Source organism: Coenobita brevimanus, chromosome 60, assembly GCF_032717465.1.
Source record: "Coenobita brevimanus isolate Jiangsu-jjx chromosome 60, ASM3271746v2, whole genome shotgun sequence".
NCBI classification, from domain to species: Eukaryota; Metazoa; Arthropoda; class Malacostraca; order Decapoda; family Coenobitidae; genus Coenobita; species Coenobita brevimanus.
The window spans coordinates 40848697-40868189 of NC_137013.1; the positions used below are offsets into that span (position 1 = coordinate 40848697).

The following is a 19493-nucleotide window of genomic DNA, read 5'->3' on the forward strand; positions in this document are numbered from 1 at the left end:
AAAGAGACATGTTTAGGCTAAATTTGTCAGTAATCCTCATGTAGTAGATAGGCACTGTAGTGATCAAAATACTCTAAATCATCATCGTCTTCTTCTTCTTCCCTGTCGTAACCTCTCCCATTTGCCCTTGCAGTCATCAGGGTGTCACTCCTCCTCCACTAGTTCTAATAGAGAGAGAGATGGGAAGGTAACTGAGAGTATGTGTGTGCTGGTGTGCAAGTATTTTTGATAGCGAGTGTGTGCGTGGCCAGCATTATAACGCATACCATCCTGTTTTACTTGGTGGATATGTATTAAACCTGTGAATCAGTTGACATGTGTATTTTATTCTTGCTACCACCAGACAGTTTTATTCAACTTAAGGGAGACCTTTCAAACTGGAGGAGTTAAATGTAGGCTTCATAAACCCCATCACTACTAGATGTCTGTCCTATGTTGAATATAATCATCTGGTGGTAGCAGATGATTTTATATGACTTGGGAAGACCTTTGTACTGAATGGATCATGAAGGCTGTGTATAACTCCTGCAATTTAAGAAGCCGCTCATAAACAGAGTAAAGTAATTCGGAGATGACAAGAATAAAATGACAGTTGCATCATCTGATCAAGTTGTTGAAATATTCCTGTATCATTAACATGTTTCTGCTTCTATAGTGTGTGTTGACATGGAGTGGTATGTAGTAATGCCTCCTTCAGCTGTTCTCTTGTTGTTTGCTTACATTATTTGATTGTTAATGTTTTTGATGGTTCCTGTCAGCCAAATTAATATGTGGTTATAAGCTGTAACATATTTACTCATTGTTATCATCATTGGCTACCTCCTTTATTAATGTGCTGCCTTTCATTTGTATGCCATTGTATTTGTAAGCTGTGTTTGTAATTGTGAAGTTTTAATTAGAATTTTGCGTGTATTATAATAGAAGCTCCTCAAGTACAGTAATAGTTTTGTGTCATTGTCAGAAATTGAGAGACAAAGACTGTTCCGTAAATGTACGCAACTGTTCCTATTCAAGTCTTGGTTTTTGTCGTATGTCAGTAGTTTGATAACCTTTGCAGTACTGTACATGTACCAAACATTGATTGTTTTACAGCTATTACATATCCAGATGCATAGTCTGCTAAGACATTGGTGATACACATAAGAACTTTTTACCTGTTGGGCTGAAAAAGGAAAGTAATCTGCTTAGTTTTTTTTCCTGTTTTTACCAAGCTGTATTTGTTCACAGTACTTGAGAACAGGAGTATTACTGTGGATATTTTGTTAGCCAGTTGTGTTTTTGTGATAGAATTGACAATTATTTAATGCAAAAACAGAATTACAGTGATCCCTCCATTAGTAAGCGGGTCATAGACAAGAGCAGAACAGCTCTGATGGAGCGGAACAAGGAATCGTCCCCCTTGGATGGCCCCCCTCAAGCTACAAACGGCAGCGTGAGTGTGGGGTCATGCAGAGTGGGTTACTGTGATGTTCAGTTTTAACCTGTATTCTTTAGTTTTTATATGCATGCTTTCCTGGCCCAGACAAGCTGTATAATGAAATTTTATCACCATATTCCAAGTGATTTTTTTGTATATTGTACCCTTCCCATAATTGATACTCTATGCAGAAATTCTCGTTGGTGCGAGGGTGTCTTGGCAACTTAGTGTATCAACAGTACTGTACAGCATAGGTGTTACATGGCTAGTCACACTGTGAGACCTCTTCCTGAATTTTCTTGCGGTGGCTTAAAGTCATGAGGGTTTTCTCACTTGAAATTTTTTCATCTTACTGACATTGGTATACAGCTGCCTGTAGGCCATTGTCTGTAAGAGTGTGGACAGTACCCACTTACAGTAGGTCAAAATCAACATACTGTTAGCTGATATTACTCGTAGATTGTATGTTAACTGTTGCCTACAAAGTTAAGGTAGTTTTGTAGGTTAGCAGTCTGCTTAGTATCATATATAAAATTGTACAGTATTATATGACAGGTATTTGGATATATATATGATATATTCTTTCCTCTTCCTTCTGCCAATGGGTGACTCTAAACTGAATGACAAGCCAAATGGTTTCCTGTACACCAGGAAACCATTTACTATGCTGGGTGGTAACCATATAACCAAATTTTGGCGCCTGGTGGTTTAGTGGGAAATTATTGTGCTCCAATCGGATTGAGACAGTGAAGGTTTATATCCAAGGGGTGGTTGGGGTTTATTGCTCACGTAATGCCACCCAGGGATGAGTGAGGTTGGTCACTCTCATCTTAAATGTCAGGACCAACTGCCTAGCCCCGGGCTGCTACGCTCCTCATGGGGCAACGTAGGATTGGATGATGGATGGATGGATGGAATTTATGAATTCTGTTAGATTATAGCTTGTGATTATGTTTTTGATTTACATGGATTATAAATATGATAATCTCTTTGTAAATCTGTAAAGTAAGCACTGCATATCATTACTTATTTTGCTGTGCTCTTTTCAGTGTCACAATTTTCATTTAGCACAAACTTTTACACAAGAAATCCTAGTTCACAGGATGATTAGGGTCTAGCAGCAGATTCCCATTTGTCTGTGCTGGAGAGGAAGGGAAGGTCGTGTTCAGTTGCCTAGTTATTTATACAAATTAATGGGGTCCACCCTCACATTTGCTCAGATACCGTACACTTTTATCTGTATCTTAGCTCTTTACTGTCCTACATCAAATAACTAAGAGTTTGAGAAAATATATGATGATACAGGAGGAAGATCTGTTATTACTATAAACTCAGAACATAACTACCGGTGTTCTTGTAAAATTCAGGCTGATGTTGCACTGTACTCTTGCTACCTTTAGAAATGTTTCTTAAGGTTATGGAGAGAAATTGGTTTTGAAAGTGTTGGTGGCGATTGTGTTGAACCCCATTATTACAAATACTAATAGTCTTTCCAAAGCTTGAAAATATTATCTTAAACGTAGCAAGGATAATCTACTAAAGGCAGCACCAGATTTAACTAGTTTAAACATAGTTCACAGGGGACAAGAAACAGATTAGTGATGGGATTGCTTACAATTGATTCCATTGATCAGCAACAAATGGGTGTAGCATTTGGTAATGGTGGTGTTATCTAATTCATCTGTGCTGATGGAGGGTTGACTGTATCATGATAATAATAAACGTAGATTACTAGCTTGTTACGTAGATTGGACTGTCACAGTTGTAGCTACTAATGCTCCCAGCTGTAAAGTATTTGGTCCTTCTACTTTTTCTATATACAGTACAGTATTCTGATTCCCATGCCTACATGTGTCTTTGACGGAAATAGAAAGCACATGGGAAATAATCACATGTAATTTTTCATGGTCTATCTTGCTTATAGCTGAATGATCTTTAAATAAACCTGTAGTATCATGTGAAGATAGCATTTGATGCTTCTTGTGTGTACTGATTGGTAAAACATGAACAGTTACTGTATAGTAATTAAGTGGTGTCAGGGTCTTAAATGCCAGTGTCCAGTTAAGTCAGTTTGGCTAGGTTTGTAATTTATGCTTTGTAAATTGTGGATATCCAGATTTGACTTAGGCTGCTGATAAAGCTGTGTTCATGTTCCTGATCTTGTATACAGGAGACCCAACACTATCATCATCATCATCATCATCCGGACCTCCTTTCCCACCCTAGGGCAGGGTGAGGAGTAGCACTGTTCAGACAGCCAAAGTTTGCCCAATTCAGTAGGCCACACTTCCATTCACTCATCATTCAAGCCCATGAAAACATACATTCCTCATCAGTCCCATCTCCACTGCCCTTACTCTTGACTTTTCAGTTTCATGCCACACCATAGTCTCACATCCATATATTAAAGTTGGCACAAACACTTCTTCATGTAATTCTCGCGCAGCAGCAACACTCGAGTCTCTGTTTCTTATCAAGGCCTTCATAGCACCAGCCACTTTCCTTCCTTGTACCACTCTACTTTCTACTCCGTTTGCACATTTTCCTCTCTTTTCTATCACTGTACCCAGGTATTTGAACTCTCTCACCAATTCCAGTCTCTCCATTCACTGTAACATTACACTAGGAGTCACCCTCTCTCTCAATAACCATCACTTTACTCTTTTTTACATTGCTCTCAAGGCATGACGCTCACAGACACCTACCAAACTCTGCACAAGTCCACGATGCTCTTGTCTGGTATTTGCAATTAGCACTGCATCATTAGCATACAACACATCTGAAATATTCCATCCATCACCATTCACTACCAGTGCCATCCCTCTCTCCATTACTTGTGTTTTTACTTCTCTCGTCACTCCATCCATATATACTGTATATTGAACAACCATGGGAACATCACACAACCTTGTTGCATGCCCACACTGATCATGAGCCATTCACTTAGGTGCCTGTTTACCCTTACACATGCCATATTACCATCATTAAAACTCTTGACGGCACCTAGCAGCTTACCATCTACTGTACACTGCATATGCACAAAACCTTCCACAATCCTTCTGTGTCTACTTCGTTGAATGCTTTTTCTAGATCCATAAATGCCATAAACACTATGACAGACTAATTGGGGGAAAACCAGGCCCACTAAAGCTAATAGTCCTTTATATCCCAGGGTACCCCTCTGAGGTGAGATTTCATGCACATGTTTGAAGATAAATGAGTACAGTAACATTTTCTAGTACTGCACTAAAAATGTAAACTATACCCATTTTACACCAGCTTCCCCCATAATTTTTCCCTTTTGCAGCTTATTTCACATACATGGCATAGCACTTTTACATGGCTAGTACAGTATTTCTCCAGTATAGTCTGTTATTACAACTCAGCAGTCACAGTGGAGAGAGGGCAATTTCAGGCCAGGTTGGAACAAGAAGGGTAGGAAGCACATGCATTGCGCCCCATTTAACGGACATTGTTCGTTATAGCTGATGAAAGTTTATTAAGCTTCGTGTAGTCCGTTAAATCTGCTATCTGCGATACTGGGGTCTGTTATAGTGAGGGTCTACTGTATTTTCATGTTGGCCATTTCAGTCTCTGTATTAGTGCGTTACCTATCCTTTTTGGTTACTTATTCCATGTACAACTTACTTACTCTTGGATATCACTGTTTTGGGGGGTCATTTACAGCTACTTCCCAACTGTGGGAGACCATAACACAGATTGATTTGTTGTTTTGTTCATGTACATGAGTGCTGTTGCAGTTGTATTTGCTGTCTTGCTCTATTATTCTTTCCTTCAGTGTAGCCGAAAGTCCATAACTCGTAACATTCCCTGATGCCTCACTTACAAATTTTTGTTGGTTATGGTACCTTATTTTGCTAGATCCTTTGCAACTTTGTGTGTGACAGGTTACAGCTGTGTGGGATGCTTGACTGTTGAACTGAATCATGAGCTGACACAAAGATGAACCAAGCAATGTAGGCTTTTTTAAACACAGTGTTGAAGTTGTAATAAATTGCATTACAGTGTTGCAGAAGTAACAGATATGCTATTTGTATTATGCTTTATTCCAGCTGTTCTATTGGTGTTTTTGTTCATATTTTAGTGTCTGTGTGTCAGATGTATGTCACTGTCATTTTGTCGTGGCTGGTTTCAGTTCCATATGTCTTGTTATTACATTACTAACTAGAAGTACTTAAGATTAAGACTGTGTTTTGTTGTTATGTAACAGAACTTGTATAATATGATATTCATGATTGTCATCAAATTTATGTCTGTAAGTTACAAAATAAGGATTCATGATGCTGCTTCAAATTAATCCTTTTGTGTTACTGTATTATTTAATGATCTGGGCTGCCATCCATATTAGGTGATATCCAGTCTCTATTTTTCTTCCTGTCTCACATTTTCTTTTCATCTTCTTGTCTCACACCCTCTTCTGTACCATAGTCTGTAATTTTTCCTTTTGTTTCCTTCTCTTTTTCATCATCTTATATCTTTGTGCGGGAAGTTGTTGAGAAAATAATGTTCCTTTGTCTTTTGGATTGGTTGCCTTTTAGGTCCCTTAAAACTCAGACTTATTATGTGTAGTAGAACTGCCAGCCCACACTAGGTGTGTACAGGCTGGCCACTGCAGTACATATATACATACTGTTCTTCATTGTGTCTCCAGTCAGTTTGCTCCTAATGCTTCCTTTTTCCACCTTGATCATTGTGCTGGATGGACTCCTTCACATGGCAGCACTGATATAAATGAAATGCTCCATTGTGCGGTTTTACAGATGTCCCTCAACTCCCTTCCAGTACTCCAAAAGGGGAATGATGAGCTACAGGAGGAGGACAATGAGCCTGGAGTCCACCGGGTTCATGTTCATATGATCCTAGGGTTGCAACTACTGCCACTGCAACCCTTGATTATCATTGTCAATCTCTTTTTCATATTGTGAAAGTCCTTTGTATATCCAGGTTCTGTTACTTCATCCCCTCAAGAATCAGTAGCACAGTTTTCACATCATTTCTAGCCTGTTGTGTCCTTCCCATATCTTTCCTCTTAAGTTATGGGAATTTTTTTCTTAACCTGTATGCCTTTCATCCTGTTTTTGTTATTTCTTTCTGTTTCCCTGCCTCTCTTGCTTCCAGCTTGTATATAACAGATGAGCCTTCTCCAATAACACTCTCAATATGATGATGCCTTTTTAGTTTACATTTGTTATCTCCAAATTATTTAATCTTAGTAAAGACCTCCCATACTGGAAGGTTAATAGTACACAGTCACACAGACATTCCTTATAGTGTGCCATCTTATATCTAACCAATATTCTTCCTTACAGCCATCTCTTCACTCATCTCTCCATATTCTCCTTTGGCTCACTCTTAGCAGAACAAAATTGTTTGGCATTAGCTGGAATAGGATACTATAGTTCTTCCAGCCATGAGAGGATTAATGGTGGCAATATTAACATTCAGTGTCCTCTGACTTACTCAGCTGCTTAGAAATGTCAGGCAGTTACTGGAATGAAATATTAGAGAAGATGAGACCATGAGAGGACTAGTCATACCAGTATTACTCTCTCAGTCTCCTATAACTCAGTCAGTTGCATAAATTTGTTAGACAGAATTAAATTCTGGAAAAGAAAACAAACAACAGAGGACCAAGTTACTCCTTGACTAATAAACATCCCCTTCCTGCAGTCACTGTTTGACCTGGAGGGTATGGACTTCTCGCGGACATCTGGGCTGCCGGTGTCATTGGAAGATGGAGACCTTGCCGAGTTCATGGACTTCACCGATGTTCTCTTTAACTCCATACTCAATCCACCGCAGCCTTTTGCCTTCCCAAACCCCAGGGAGATTGGTAGGTTTACTATTGCTTTGTGCAATCACTCTCCCATATTTAAAAAAATAATGATGATGATGATGATGTGTCCTGTTTTCCTCCTGTTTCAACATACCAAAACCTTTTGCTATCCCAGAGAAGTTAGTACATTATTATCGTTCAGTACGTCCCATACAGGCTTAAATCCAAGGGGTAGTTGGGGTTAATTGCTCACATAATGTCACTCTAGGGCAGCCAACAGGTCAGTCTCACATAAAATATCAGGACTGAGTAGCTTAACCCTAAACCTAAATGCTTCATATGGGGCGAAAATCATGGCAGTGGTTTCTGGTTGGTGGTGGCAACCATCATCCACTCACTTGATGAACTTCTGCCAACTTCTTCCTTAGTCTTTATCATTCTCCGCCGTTTTCTCAGTTGCCTCGGACTGCACACCCAAGGTCGTCTGCTAGCTCCCGAGAACGATTTGGTTTTCTCAGTGGCGTTTCCGAGGCCTGTGACACGACCATTTACCACTCTTGGTCTGTAGATCCACTGAAGAGGGTGACAGCTGTCGCTGAAACTGTTTGGAATACATCTTTTTTCGTCTGCCAGTGTGGGTTTTTGTATCCAATTTCATGGTCACGATAGTGTGACTCTTCAGCCGTTAGTAGACTCCTCAGGAAATCCCACCCCTATCTCTCTGGACATCCAATTGAATTCCACAACAGGTTCTGTCTGCCATCCCTCTTACATCTCTTTTGGGAATAGGAATTTCTCCAAATGCGCAGAAGACGTAAAACTCATCCTCTCTGAACAGAATCACTAAATTCTCCTTATCTGTAATGATGTCCCCTTTGAACCTATGTGTATTTCATCTTCCATCCCTCATACTTCCGCTCATGTCTTTCTCCGTCAGTGGATCGTCGTTAGCTCTCTCTCTTTCTCTCCTTCTGTTCCACTTGATTTTCCTAACTTTGTCACATTCCTTCATTCCTTTCCTCCTCCATTCACCTTGGTAACATCAGTTGCCAACATTCACTGTGGGGTGACTGCGATCATCACTAGAGGATGTTTATTAGAACAGTTTCATTCTTCCTACTACTCACTTTGATCCCGTACTTGTTCCCTCTCTTGTTTGGATCTGTCCCTTTGCTGACCTTCAGTTTCTCTCCATTTTCATTAGTTGGTATTAGACAGCCTTTTTAGTGATCACTTACCCATCAAACTCTCTCTTACTTCATACTGTCTTCTCCCCCATCCCCTCCCCGTTGGCAGTTCCATGCTTCTGACTGGGAGTTATTTTCTTCTCTTACAGTGCCCCCGCTTCCTCCTTCATCTTTTTCGTCTCAAGTTATGTTGTCCTTCCTTGTCCTGATTTTAAGTGTTGCCCTCACTGCCATTCCCCATGATACACGACCATCTACTGCCAAACAAGTTCCTTGATGGACTTCTACTTGTTTGTGATCTCTCCCTGTGAATTGTGCCGCTTGGAAAAGTTTTCGTCATAAACAATCCATTCCCGATCAGATTCGTAGCCTCCTCATATTTCACTGAGCCTCTGCTGCCTTCTGTCGTACCATCCATCAGGCCAAACATTCTAATTGGAGAGACTGTTTTTTTTCTGTTTCTGTAAAAACACCTGCTGCAGCAATTTGGTCCCGACTTCGTAGATTATCAGGTAAACATATCCCACCTCAAGCCCCAGTTCTTCATATCGATGGCCAGTCTGCAGCTGATGCTTCCTTAGTTGCAGATTCCATAGGTAATTATTTTTGTCTTATTAGTAGTGGGTCTCATCTCTCTTCAGAATTTCACCGCTTTAAATCTGATTCTGATTCTGTACCAATTTCTTTTACATTGTCTGCTAAGGGAGTTTTTAACGCTTCCTTCTCTTTTTGTGAATTACTGTCTTTGCTTAACTCCTGTAAAAATACAAGTGAAGGACTTGATGATGTTTATTATACTATGTTAAAACACCTCTCCCCACAAGCCACATCCTTTCTTTTGGCCCTTTCAAATAAATTTTGGACTGAAGGTTTCTTTCCTTCTGATTAGCATATAGCGATCATCCTCCCATTTCTTAACCCTAGTAAATCTGGACATCATCCTCAAGATCACCATCCCATAGCACTGACAAGCTGCTTATGTATACTGCTTGAATGGATGGTCCATTACTAGACTCATGTGGCACCTTGAATCTCGTAACCTTCTTTCCCCCCCTTACAGTTTGGGTATCTCAAAGCACGCAGCACCTTAGATCCGCTTCTCAAATTTGAATACAGTATTTCATCTGTTCTGCTTTTTCGCTCTGTGAGTCGGTCATTGCTATCTTTTTTTATTTAGAAATAGCCTACATGGTCAGCAAGGTAACATGGGTGTTTTTCTTCAAAATTTCCCTTCCCTCCAAACCTTTCATGTCCATCTAAGAGACCACCTTTCCTGTGCCTTTACCTAGCATGAAGGTGTCCTCAAAGGCTGCGTCCTTAGTACTACTCTTCTTCTGATCACTGTAAATGGCATTGCCTCTTCTCTACGCCCTTCTGTTTCGGCTTCTCTGTATGTTGATGATTTAGCTATTTACACCGCAGATTCAGATCTGCCTCGGCTCTAATCCTTTCCTCAGTCTGCTGTCGATGCTGCCTCCACATGGGCTACTACTCATGGTTTTCATTTTTCTGCCTCTGAGTCCTGTGCGGTAACGTTTACTCGTTTGCAAACCATGCCACAGCCTTCTCATTTTTATATAACATGCCTCTTCCCTACCAATCCTTTACCATATTTCTTGGCCCCACATTTGACTCTCATTTAAATGTAAATGCTCATATCTCCTCCTACAAGTTTTCTACTCTTCGTCTTCTTCATTTGCTGCAAAAGCTGTCTCATCTTTCATGGGGTGCTGATTGCATCACACTTCGTCTTCACTCTGTATTTATTCTTTCCAAACTTGATTTTTTGTATAGGTCTATCTGTCGATCTATAGCCTGACACCCCGATCCCACAAAGGGTGGCCCGGTCAATTCTTCTACCTCCACTCACACTTTCAAAGCTAGATTCTGTTCATCATACAAGTCTTTGTTTAGCTATTTGTGGTTTTTGGTCGAGTCCTGCTGTAAGTCTTTTTGGCGAATCAGGCATTTCCCCCGTCTCTTTTCGTCGTTCTTACCAAGTCCTATACGTGCCCCCTTCAGTTCCCTACAAATACCTTAAGTTACTCCGCCCTTCCAGCTTTCTTTAACTCTCATTTCACTTGGTCTTGTATCTCCTTCTTCCATTTTCTCTCCGGTTCCCCATTCTTCTTCCATCTGTTGATTTTACCTTTCCTTGTATTCTTCCACTATGTCCAGTTTCCTTCCCACTCTGGCTTTAGTCTCCTGATATGGTCTGCCCTTCTTTTCTCTTCTGTTCTAAGTATTTTCTTTCCTCAGATACCTTTCGCTTCCTTTTTCTCGAACATATGTCGCTCTTCTGCCACACATATCTTTACTGATGGCTCTAAATATTGTCATGGTGTTGGGTTTGCTGTTGTGTTCCTGGACTCCTCCTTCCACAGTACACATCCTTCCATTGCAGGTACCCTTACTTCAGAACTGTGTGCTATTCTTTTTGCCCTGAAGTCTTATCCAAGGTTCTCTTTTTCCACCTTTGTCATCTTCTCTGATTCTCTCAGTGCACTCACTTCCTTACACACCACGCCTTCTTCTCATCCTCTGATCATCCAGATTCAGGAGTGGCTGTTCCATCTTTCTGTTAGGAAAAAAGTTGGTTCGCGTCTGCTGGGTTCCTAGCCATATTGGGATGACAGGTGATGAACAGGCTGACTCATCGACATGCTCTGCTGCTCTCTCCTCTAGGTCCCCCCTCCGCCCCATTCCGGCCTTTGATTTTGTCCCCCTTCTAATAGGCCTCTTCCATGATCATTGGCAATCCTCGTGGGACCAGCAGGTTCACAAAAAATTTCATAGTATTAAACCCTCTCTTCATCCCTGGCACACATCAACCCACACCAATCGTCGGTGGGAGTCAATCCTTGATCGTCTTCACTTGGGTTGTACCCACCTAACTTATGGTCATTTGATGAGCCATGATCCTCAGCCCACCTGCCCACACTGTAACTGCCCTATGACTATCCATCATCTTTTTCTTGATTGCCCGTCTACATTCCAACAACGTCTTGCAACATTCCTTTTCCTTTCCTCAGTACATCGGTTCCCACAACTTACGGATTTCCTAGGTGACTCTCCCACTGTTTCAGTTTCTAGTATTATCACTTTTCTTACTGCACTTAATATCATACATTTAATATAACTACCTGTATTTACCCCACTCCCTTCTGCCGTAGTGCCATATAGCCATATTATGGCTTGGTGCCAGTTCTCCATTATTCCTTCCTTCATGTGGGGTAATAAAGTATGAAGCAGTATAAATAGATAGCATTGTCTTATCAGCAGTTACAGGCAGTCTTTAGTATAAGTTAGGGGGTTGAAATATCGTAACTTTTTCCCTACAGCTGGCATTGGAAATTGAGGGAACTGGCAAATCGGCTTCATAGGAAGTAGGTGAACTTTTTTAGGCTATTGTTTTATGCTTTAATGGGGACTTACCAGCCAAAAAAAATGTCTAGAAGGTGACGTAACAAGAATTTGGTATTTTTCTGAATGGTATTATTTAGAAGTGTTGGCAGTTCTCCCTTTTTCATACTTTCTCTTTTCTTGTTATCAGAATTCTCCTCTCCCTTGAAGTGTTCTTTCTTTAACCCAGTCAGTCCATAAACACGTTTAGTACAGATGGATTTGCTACCACCAGAATATTCATTTCAACTTTGGAAGTACCTATAATAGTGAAGGGATTAATGAAGGCTATATTGCTATATCAGACCCTCCAATTTGATAATTCTCTCCAAAACTGAGTAAAATTGTCTGACAGTTGGAAGAGCAAACTAAAAAAAAATGCCATCAGATGCTGGAGGTTAATCTTGCACTTCATTTTTGCGTGTGTACTCAGCACAGCTCCCAGATGTATGATGCTGCCATTATCTTCTCACACCACCTGTTTGTACTCTGCAGTTCATCCTGTGTGTTCTGTCAGTCCTTCATTAAGTTTATTTCAGTCAAAAAAATTCTGTCCGTCTTTCTGTTGCCAGTTGATATATCTTTATTTTTTTTTTTTCCAACATTGTCTTGTTCATGAAAATACATATAGGGAGATTGCGTTTATTGAGAAGATGCAATGATTTCAGCCTGATTTGGACCCACTTCTGATATATATCAGTAAAAGCAATTTCCATGTACAGGTGTAATTTTCCACTTGGATATCTCATTTCACTGCGACATAAAGACGCTGTGTAGTCACTTTGCCTTAACCCCTTCACTCGAATGACATGGTTTTCATCTCATTCTTGTTGTTTTCACGCACATACAGATTATGCATGACTTTTTTGTCTTGAAGGGGTTTACGGATGCTGTATGTAATCTGTCCAGTTTGAACAGTTGCTTTGAAACTGAATAAATTACCTGGAGGTAGCAGGATTGAAAGATATGATAATGGATTGAAAGAGCTTTCATTTGTCTTCTTTTCATAATCCTTACAATTTACCATGTTTTGTAAATATCTTTCACTTTCTGCCAGGAGAACTGCATTATCACCTTCTTCTTGGCTTCCTTTTGTCACCCAGTTCTAATTCATCATCATCATCATAATATCATCTGTTAAAGGAATTAAAAGGATGGCACAGACTTAGCAAGAGAGCACCCAGTGAATTTGCCTGTATATCAGTTTGGCCGTTGCTCATGCCACCCATTCAGTCAGATGACACATTTTTTTATTTCTCTGTTATGCTCAGAACCTTCTCTAATTCCTCACACTCCATCCTGTCATAATCCTTTTAAACCCATGAATGCCACACACTGCTGCATCCTGTATAGTAATTTTTTTGGTAACATTGTTGTCATAGATGTCAAGAGGACTTTTCTTAGGTTTTGTTATCTAAATGCTGCCACAGATATAGGGTGGTCTCTCATGGTTTCAGTGATCTGGACTAGTAGCCTAGCCTTGTAACTTCTTACACTATGGACCCCCCAGAACCTCAAAGGAGTAATAAAGAATTTTTTTTTTTTTTTTTACCATTCCCCCCTCTTCAATCCAGTACACCTCTTACTGTTTTAAAGCTTAATCTTTTACAGTATCTACGTTCATACTTGCATACTGTACACAGTTATTCTAGCTGCAGTCTGTGCCCAAAGAATACAACAATGCCCTTATTGTAATGCATCCCCTCACACCACAATATACCGTACATCATGCATCGCAGTCTCACAACACAGACGGTCCTTCAGCAAAGGGTATCTTGAGCACCCAGCAGAAGCAGCTGGTTTCCTATAGGTCACAGGGTTCACTTTTGGATGAAGTTGGAGCCACAACAAGAACTATCCACTTGTCCAAGCCACCGCAATCTACCTGTGTGTAGGGTAACAATAATGATGATAATGGACACATACTGTACTGGTAAAAGGTATCACTAATTGTGTACTCTTTGTTAAGTTGTGAAATGAGATAATTCAATTTTAATGTTAACTTTAGTCTCAGTGCTATAATATAATAGTCATAGTCATTTCATTCCACTAGTTTCCAGAATGTTCCTTCTCTGTTGATTTGTATAAGCCACCTTTTCCATCATCATTATTGTTATTAATCATCATCGTAACCTTAATTCCCACAGAAAGTACTGTCCAAGGAATGATTTTTTTTTTTTTTTTTTTTTTTTTTTTTAAGAGAGATGGTGATGAAGGCTTGTACTGTAGTTGCTCTATAATTCAGAATTGATCTGTGTCCTCACATTATCAAGATTTCCAAATTTGTGAAACATTACAGTTCTTGTGTTTTGCTGTAACTTATGGAGCATTGTGCAAATTGCTATTAATTTTCTTTGTATTGTAACCTACAGTTGTTTATTTTGGGGCTGCACGCCACAGCTCTGCTCAGATTTCCTACATTATTCTATAAACACAGGTTTTGGATGGATAATCAGGTACTACTTCAAGTTTAAACTCTGGTTAAATTCTGTCTAAAAGTTTAGTGTATGATACTTTGCCTAGTTTGTAGTACTGTGTTGTACAATACTGTATTCTTGTTGCAAGTCACACTTTCCTCTCGCTTCTCCAGCTAGCCTTGCCCTATCGTGTCTTCTTTTTCCTTCTTCATCTTCTCTTTCACATCTCATTGGCTTTATTTCCAGTTGGGGTTGACTGTTCTTGTGCATCTCCTTCACCATGTTTTGTTTGCTGTGTCTTTCTGCATATTCAGTTCTCTCACAGCTTTCTCCACACCACCTCTCCATTTGAGTCTTATGCTTGAGCCTTCACTCCCCTCACTGTCTCCCACCATGCCACCTTAACCCCCTGAATCTATTGATGTATTTTTTTTTCCTTGCCATCTTTAGATGACTATATTCATTTTAGGAGAGCCCTGTGATACTGAAGGGCTTAATGAAGGCTGTATTTAATGCTCCCAGTTCAGAAAGTCTCTCGTAATTTGGATTAAGTCATCTGGAGATAGGTGGAAGAAAATGAAAAAGATATCAGTGAATCAGAGGGCATAACTGCCTACCTTCATTCATTTTCAGTGTGAGTACATGTACATACCAGTGCAGTTATGCCCATTTCACTTTTTTCCCTATGCACCATGTACCAAGTTCCCTTTAACTGTCCCCAGGTGTCATTATAAAGAATTGATTTCCGAATACCCATATTTTAAACTGTTCATCATGTTTCTTGATGCTGTTTCCTTTGAATACATTTTAATTTTACTGTATTGTAATTCATTCTTACATTTTTTGCATATCTGTCAACCCTTTTCCATTTGCACATTCACTTTCCAATATACCATGTGATGCATTTATTTATTTATTCATTCACTTATTGATTGATTTCCTTACTGAGGCCAGTCTGCTGAATGATGTGGAGGCAGTTTCTTCATGACCACTGCCTCTAGGATCAAGGCATCTTGCTTTAGGTAAATTGAGAGATAAGGTTTGAAATGCTGACTGTTATTATTATTATTATTATTATTATTATTATTTATTATTACTATTATCATTGTAGTTTTTTCCTTCAACAGCACGAGGGACAGGGAACTCCGACTTCATCCAGCCGGGTCTCATCCAACTGCAGCCCAACCTCGATGATTTTATGGACATCGTTGAGCCTCTGCAAGGTTAGTATCTTGCCCATTGTTAATGCTCCAATCAGATGTGTTCCAGAAAGGTTTAAGTCCTAGGGAAGGTTGGGATTTATGACAGACGGCTGACCTGTTGGGAAAGCGTCTGATCACCTGTCTTAAATGTCTGGAATGAGTAGCCAACCCCTGGGCTCATATGCACCTCCAGGGGAAATGAAAGAATAGATAATGTATGGATGGTTAAGTTCAGAGAGGCTACTGTTAGTATGGAAATAGCTACCTAGGTGCAGTGAGGAAACAAAAATCATTAGTCATTTTATATACAGTATATTGAAAACTAAAATAGATATACTGTAGACAGGGAGTCTACAAGAAGAGTGAATCATACCATTTGTTTAATCATTGAAATGAGGATGTTTTATCACTGGAGTTAAAACAAGGTAAGTAACAGTAGCCAGTCATGTAGTGGTGCTGCCTTGTGGCTTTGACTGGGTCATAGAAGTAAGCATTTACTTACTGAGTTGGGTCAATGCATGTCTGGCTATGAGTGAGAAATCACATGTGTAGTAATTTCATATTATTTGATGCATAGAGGATGTCAGTCTGCTGATAGTCTGTTTGGCCAGGTGCTGACATGTGCATTCATGGGCCAGATGTTAACATGTGGCATCTCTAGGGTGGTGTTAATGGGCAGCATCTCTTGGGAGATGTTAATGTGTGGTATGCTTTGCCACGGGTTAATGTCAGGTGTATCGGGCTACCTGTTGATTGTGGTTTCTCTGGCTGCCAGCTATTAATTGTGGTTTCTCTGGCTGCCAGCTATTAATTGTGGTTTCTCTAGCTGCCAGCTGTTAATATGAGGTTTCTCTGGCTGTCAGGTGTCAATATGTGGTTTCTCTGGCATCCAGGTATTAATATGTGGTTTCTATGGCTGCCAGGTGTTAATAGGTGACTTTGGTAAGACATTCGTGAGGTTAGGGGCTGAGTACCGTTTTGCAGCTTGAGTTTAATTTGGCCTTCTTTCTCTCAGCATCTCTACCTGTGAGGGATTAGGAACTTGTCAGTGACATTATAATGGTAGAACTAAGAAGGTTTGTCAGAGTTACACCTAAAGGTCTGGTGGTGTGAGGCTATGGTTCCCAGCCTTTCTTTTGCAGTGGTTTGTGCTTTATACTCCAATTTTCACAGAGGATAACAATATTAATCCACTCTGGTTTTTTCTTGCTACTTATGAACTTTTTTACATAACAAAGGCCTTTTTTACTGCAGAGGTTTAGGAATAGTGTTCAGAGTACGGGTATTTATCGTTCATCCTCATGTTACATTTTTCATTTTCCAGAATTTATACTAGTTATAGCTACTTTTTGCAGTATTATACAGTAATCTAGAGTTTCTTAATGCTGTATCTTTGTGTTGGTCCTTGCTGATGGTATGCCTTAGCCAAAACTCAGAACTGGAGCACTCGGGAAGATTAGTCGTTTGGGGGGGGGGGGAATTGCAGTGCTGACTTCCCTTTTTATTGCTTGGACACATTGTGAAGTTAGTGTCTCCCCTATCATGCCTCTGTTTCTCTCTCTCATCCTTGCTGTCACACTCTGCTACCACCCAGTGAGGTGCCTCAGCATAAGATCAGCCCCATCCATTTAATATGTTACACCACCCATATGACAATTTCTTCAACTTGCAGAATGTCCTGAAAACACTACCCTCCACCATCCTATATTAGACTATATAGCCATCAAAGCCATCTGCATTCATCAATTAGATAGTGTCCAATGGGAGCCACCATCAGAAATATATAACAAAGATGTGTACCTGTCATTTTTTTCTACTTTAGTGCCACCACAAAATTCAGCTCACACATTGCCCTCACTGCCTGCTCACACCACGAACTTCATTCTCACGACACAGACAGTCCATCAACATAACCTCAGCAGTAGCTCTTTGGAAGCACCTCAGAAATATGCCTGGGGATCAGCAGTCCATCATGTTCTTGCCTGCTTGGGATGACAGTAACAGCAACTGGGATCTCCTTTGTTCTTTCTTCATTATGTCATTCTGTTCTTACTATACCTTTCTGTTTCTCCTTGTAGTTTTCTTGAATCCCTGCTATTTCCACATTCTGTAAGTATACAGTAGATAACCCCAGGGGCTAAAATTTTTGATCTGTTAGTGAAAGCTGCAGAGAGAGTTGTAGAGTGTATGACTTGGGAGAGTGACTAATTGTGAGATGTAGTTTAGTTTTATGCACAGCAGTGGAACCACCGCTGAGGCATTTATTGTTGGGCAGCTCTAGAAAAAGTTCTTGGGTAAGAAGAGAGAGCTGTACGGTACTTTGTCAGTGACTGGAGAAGACTAATGGAAGGGTACTTAGAGAGGGTGCACAGGTGTAAGAAGTGAGGAAACCAGGTGTTGGAAAGATGATTATCTGAATTGTTATGACTTTGTAAAGTGATATAAGAACTGTACCATAATGATAGTGAATGGTGTCTTGAGTGGTGAATTTTTAATGGATTCTGGAATGCATCAAGGATCTTCTTTGAGCCCTCCACTCTTATACTGTATATTGTGCCTGAAGCAGTGGTAAGTGACTTACAGACTGGCCCGCCTTGGCATGTGTTGTATGCCAATACCTTTGCATTTATTGCAGAGAATTATTTAGGTGGAATGGAGTTGATGTGAGTGTAGAAACAATGAAAGTTATTATTACCTAAGCAGTTGGTGGCACAGTGGTGGCAAAAAGTGTATGACTGCAGTTGTGTGCTGGGAGAGTGTTTGGAGTAATTAAAAGTTATGTACAGTAGACCCTTCTTATCCGCGGAAATTGCATCTGCGGATTTAAGTTTCCACGGATCAAACTTATTTTAATACTGTACTATACACTGAAACTTAATTTGAAATTGCCGCGCAACTCGCACTTCGTTTGTAGCTACAGTTAGCATACACGCACTCATGGGCATTCCCACCACTCTTATTGTAAGCACCAATCAGTTCGTTAATTACATCGTCGTCGCCCTTCTCGTGTTTACAACTCTACTGTACTTCATTGTGTAAGTGAAAAATGGCTCCCAAGAAACAAGTAAAGGATAAAAGCAATCCTAAGCTAAAGAGAGAGTGTACGGTGTTATCAGACGTCCTGTCAGAAGGGTCAAACTAGACTCACAGCTTACCTACAGTGCCGCCACACATCTCATCACCTCACCACATTGGCACTGTAGGAACTGCACTACAATCATCGTCGTCATCATACAGCAATCATTGTCATCTATACAGGAATCATCATCGTCATTCAGCAATCATCATCATTGTATGAAGGTTATGAAGAGAACACACAGACTTTTGATGAGTGCTAATATGTATTGGTAATATATTTTAAGTATGTTTTTATTTTATCAGGGATGTGCTTAGCTTATGTGGAAATAATATGCCATTTTATGATAATGACTTGAGTATCCGTGGAATTTGCCTCCCGCTGGGGTCTCTGGAACCTAACCCCCGCGGATAACTAGGGTCTACTGTACTGTGACTAGTCTCAGACCCTACAGCTTCTTCAAAAGGGATAATAAAAGATTGGTTGTTGTGACCTACGTGCATGAGGGGTGTATCAGTGTCAGATACTGGTTGGCATCAGGATGTGGCTGGCCGCAGCTGCACTGGTGTCTGCACTGAGGGGTGAACAAGGAAGTAGGGCGAAATGTTTGAGGATAGACTTGGCAGATGTGTCTTTCAACTATGTATGGGATTCCCCCCCCCCCCTTTGGGTGATACACTGTATGTTGTTGAGGAGCTGCTAGGGATAGGAGAGGATGACAAAAGCTTAGAGAACTGTGAACTCTCATGTGAAAATTGTGTGTTACATGTGTGAGAAGTGTAATGCTTATGGAAATGAAATTTTTTAGTAATATGAAGTGCATGTAGATATGAGCATACAAAGATGAGGCAGACTTGATAGATTATAGAGCATTCCTGAATGACAGAGCATCACATGACAGAATTGTGAATGAGCAGCTGAGAGTTTGGCTGGGTTCCCATCCTTTCATTTGTGCCCACGTCTCAGATTTTCTTTCTGGTCACATTATAGCTGCT

General features: G+C 40.3%; 1 protein-coding gene across 3 annotated transcripts in view; it reads left to right on the top strand.

Moving 5' to 3' along the window:
• The window catches only part of Mondo (MLX interacting protein mondo), a 146529-nt gene that overhangs the window by 77267 nt on the left and 49769 nt on the right, over positions 1–19493 (top strand). For all 3 annotated transcript variants that reach the window (XM_080274892.1, XM_080274893.1, XM_080274894.1), the window contains exons 5-6: positions 7109–7271; positions 15348–15443. In XM_080274892.1, coding sequence (XP_080131018.1) covers positions 7109–7271; positions 15348–15443 — 259 coding nt within the window. The remainder of the gene's footprint in view (positions 1–7108; positions 7272–15347; positions 15444–19493) is intronic.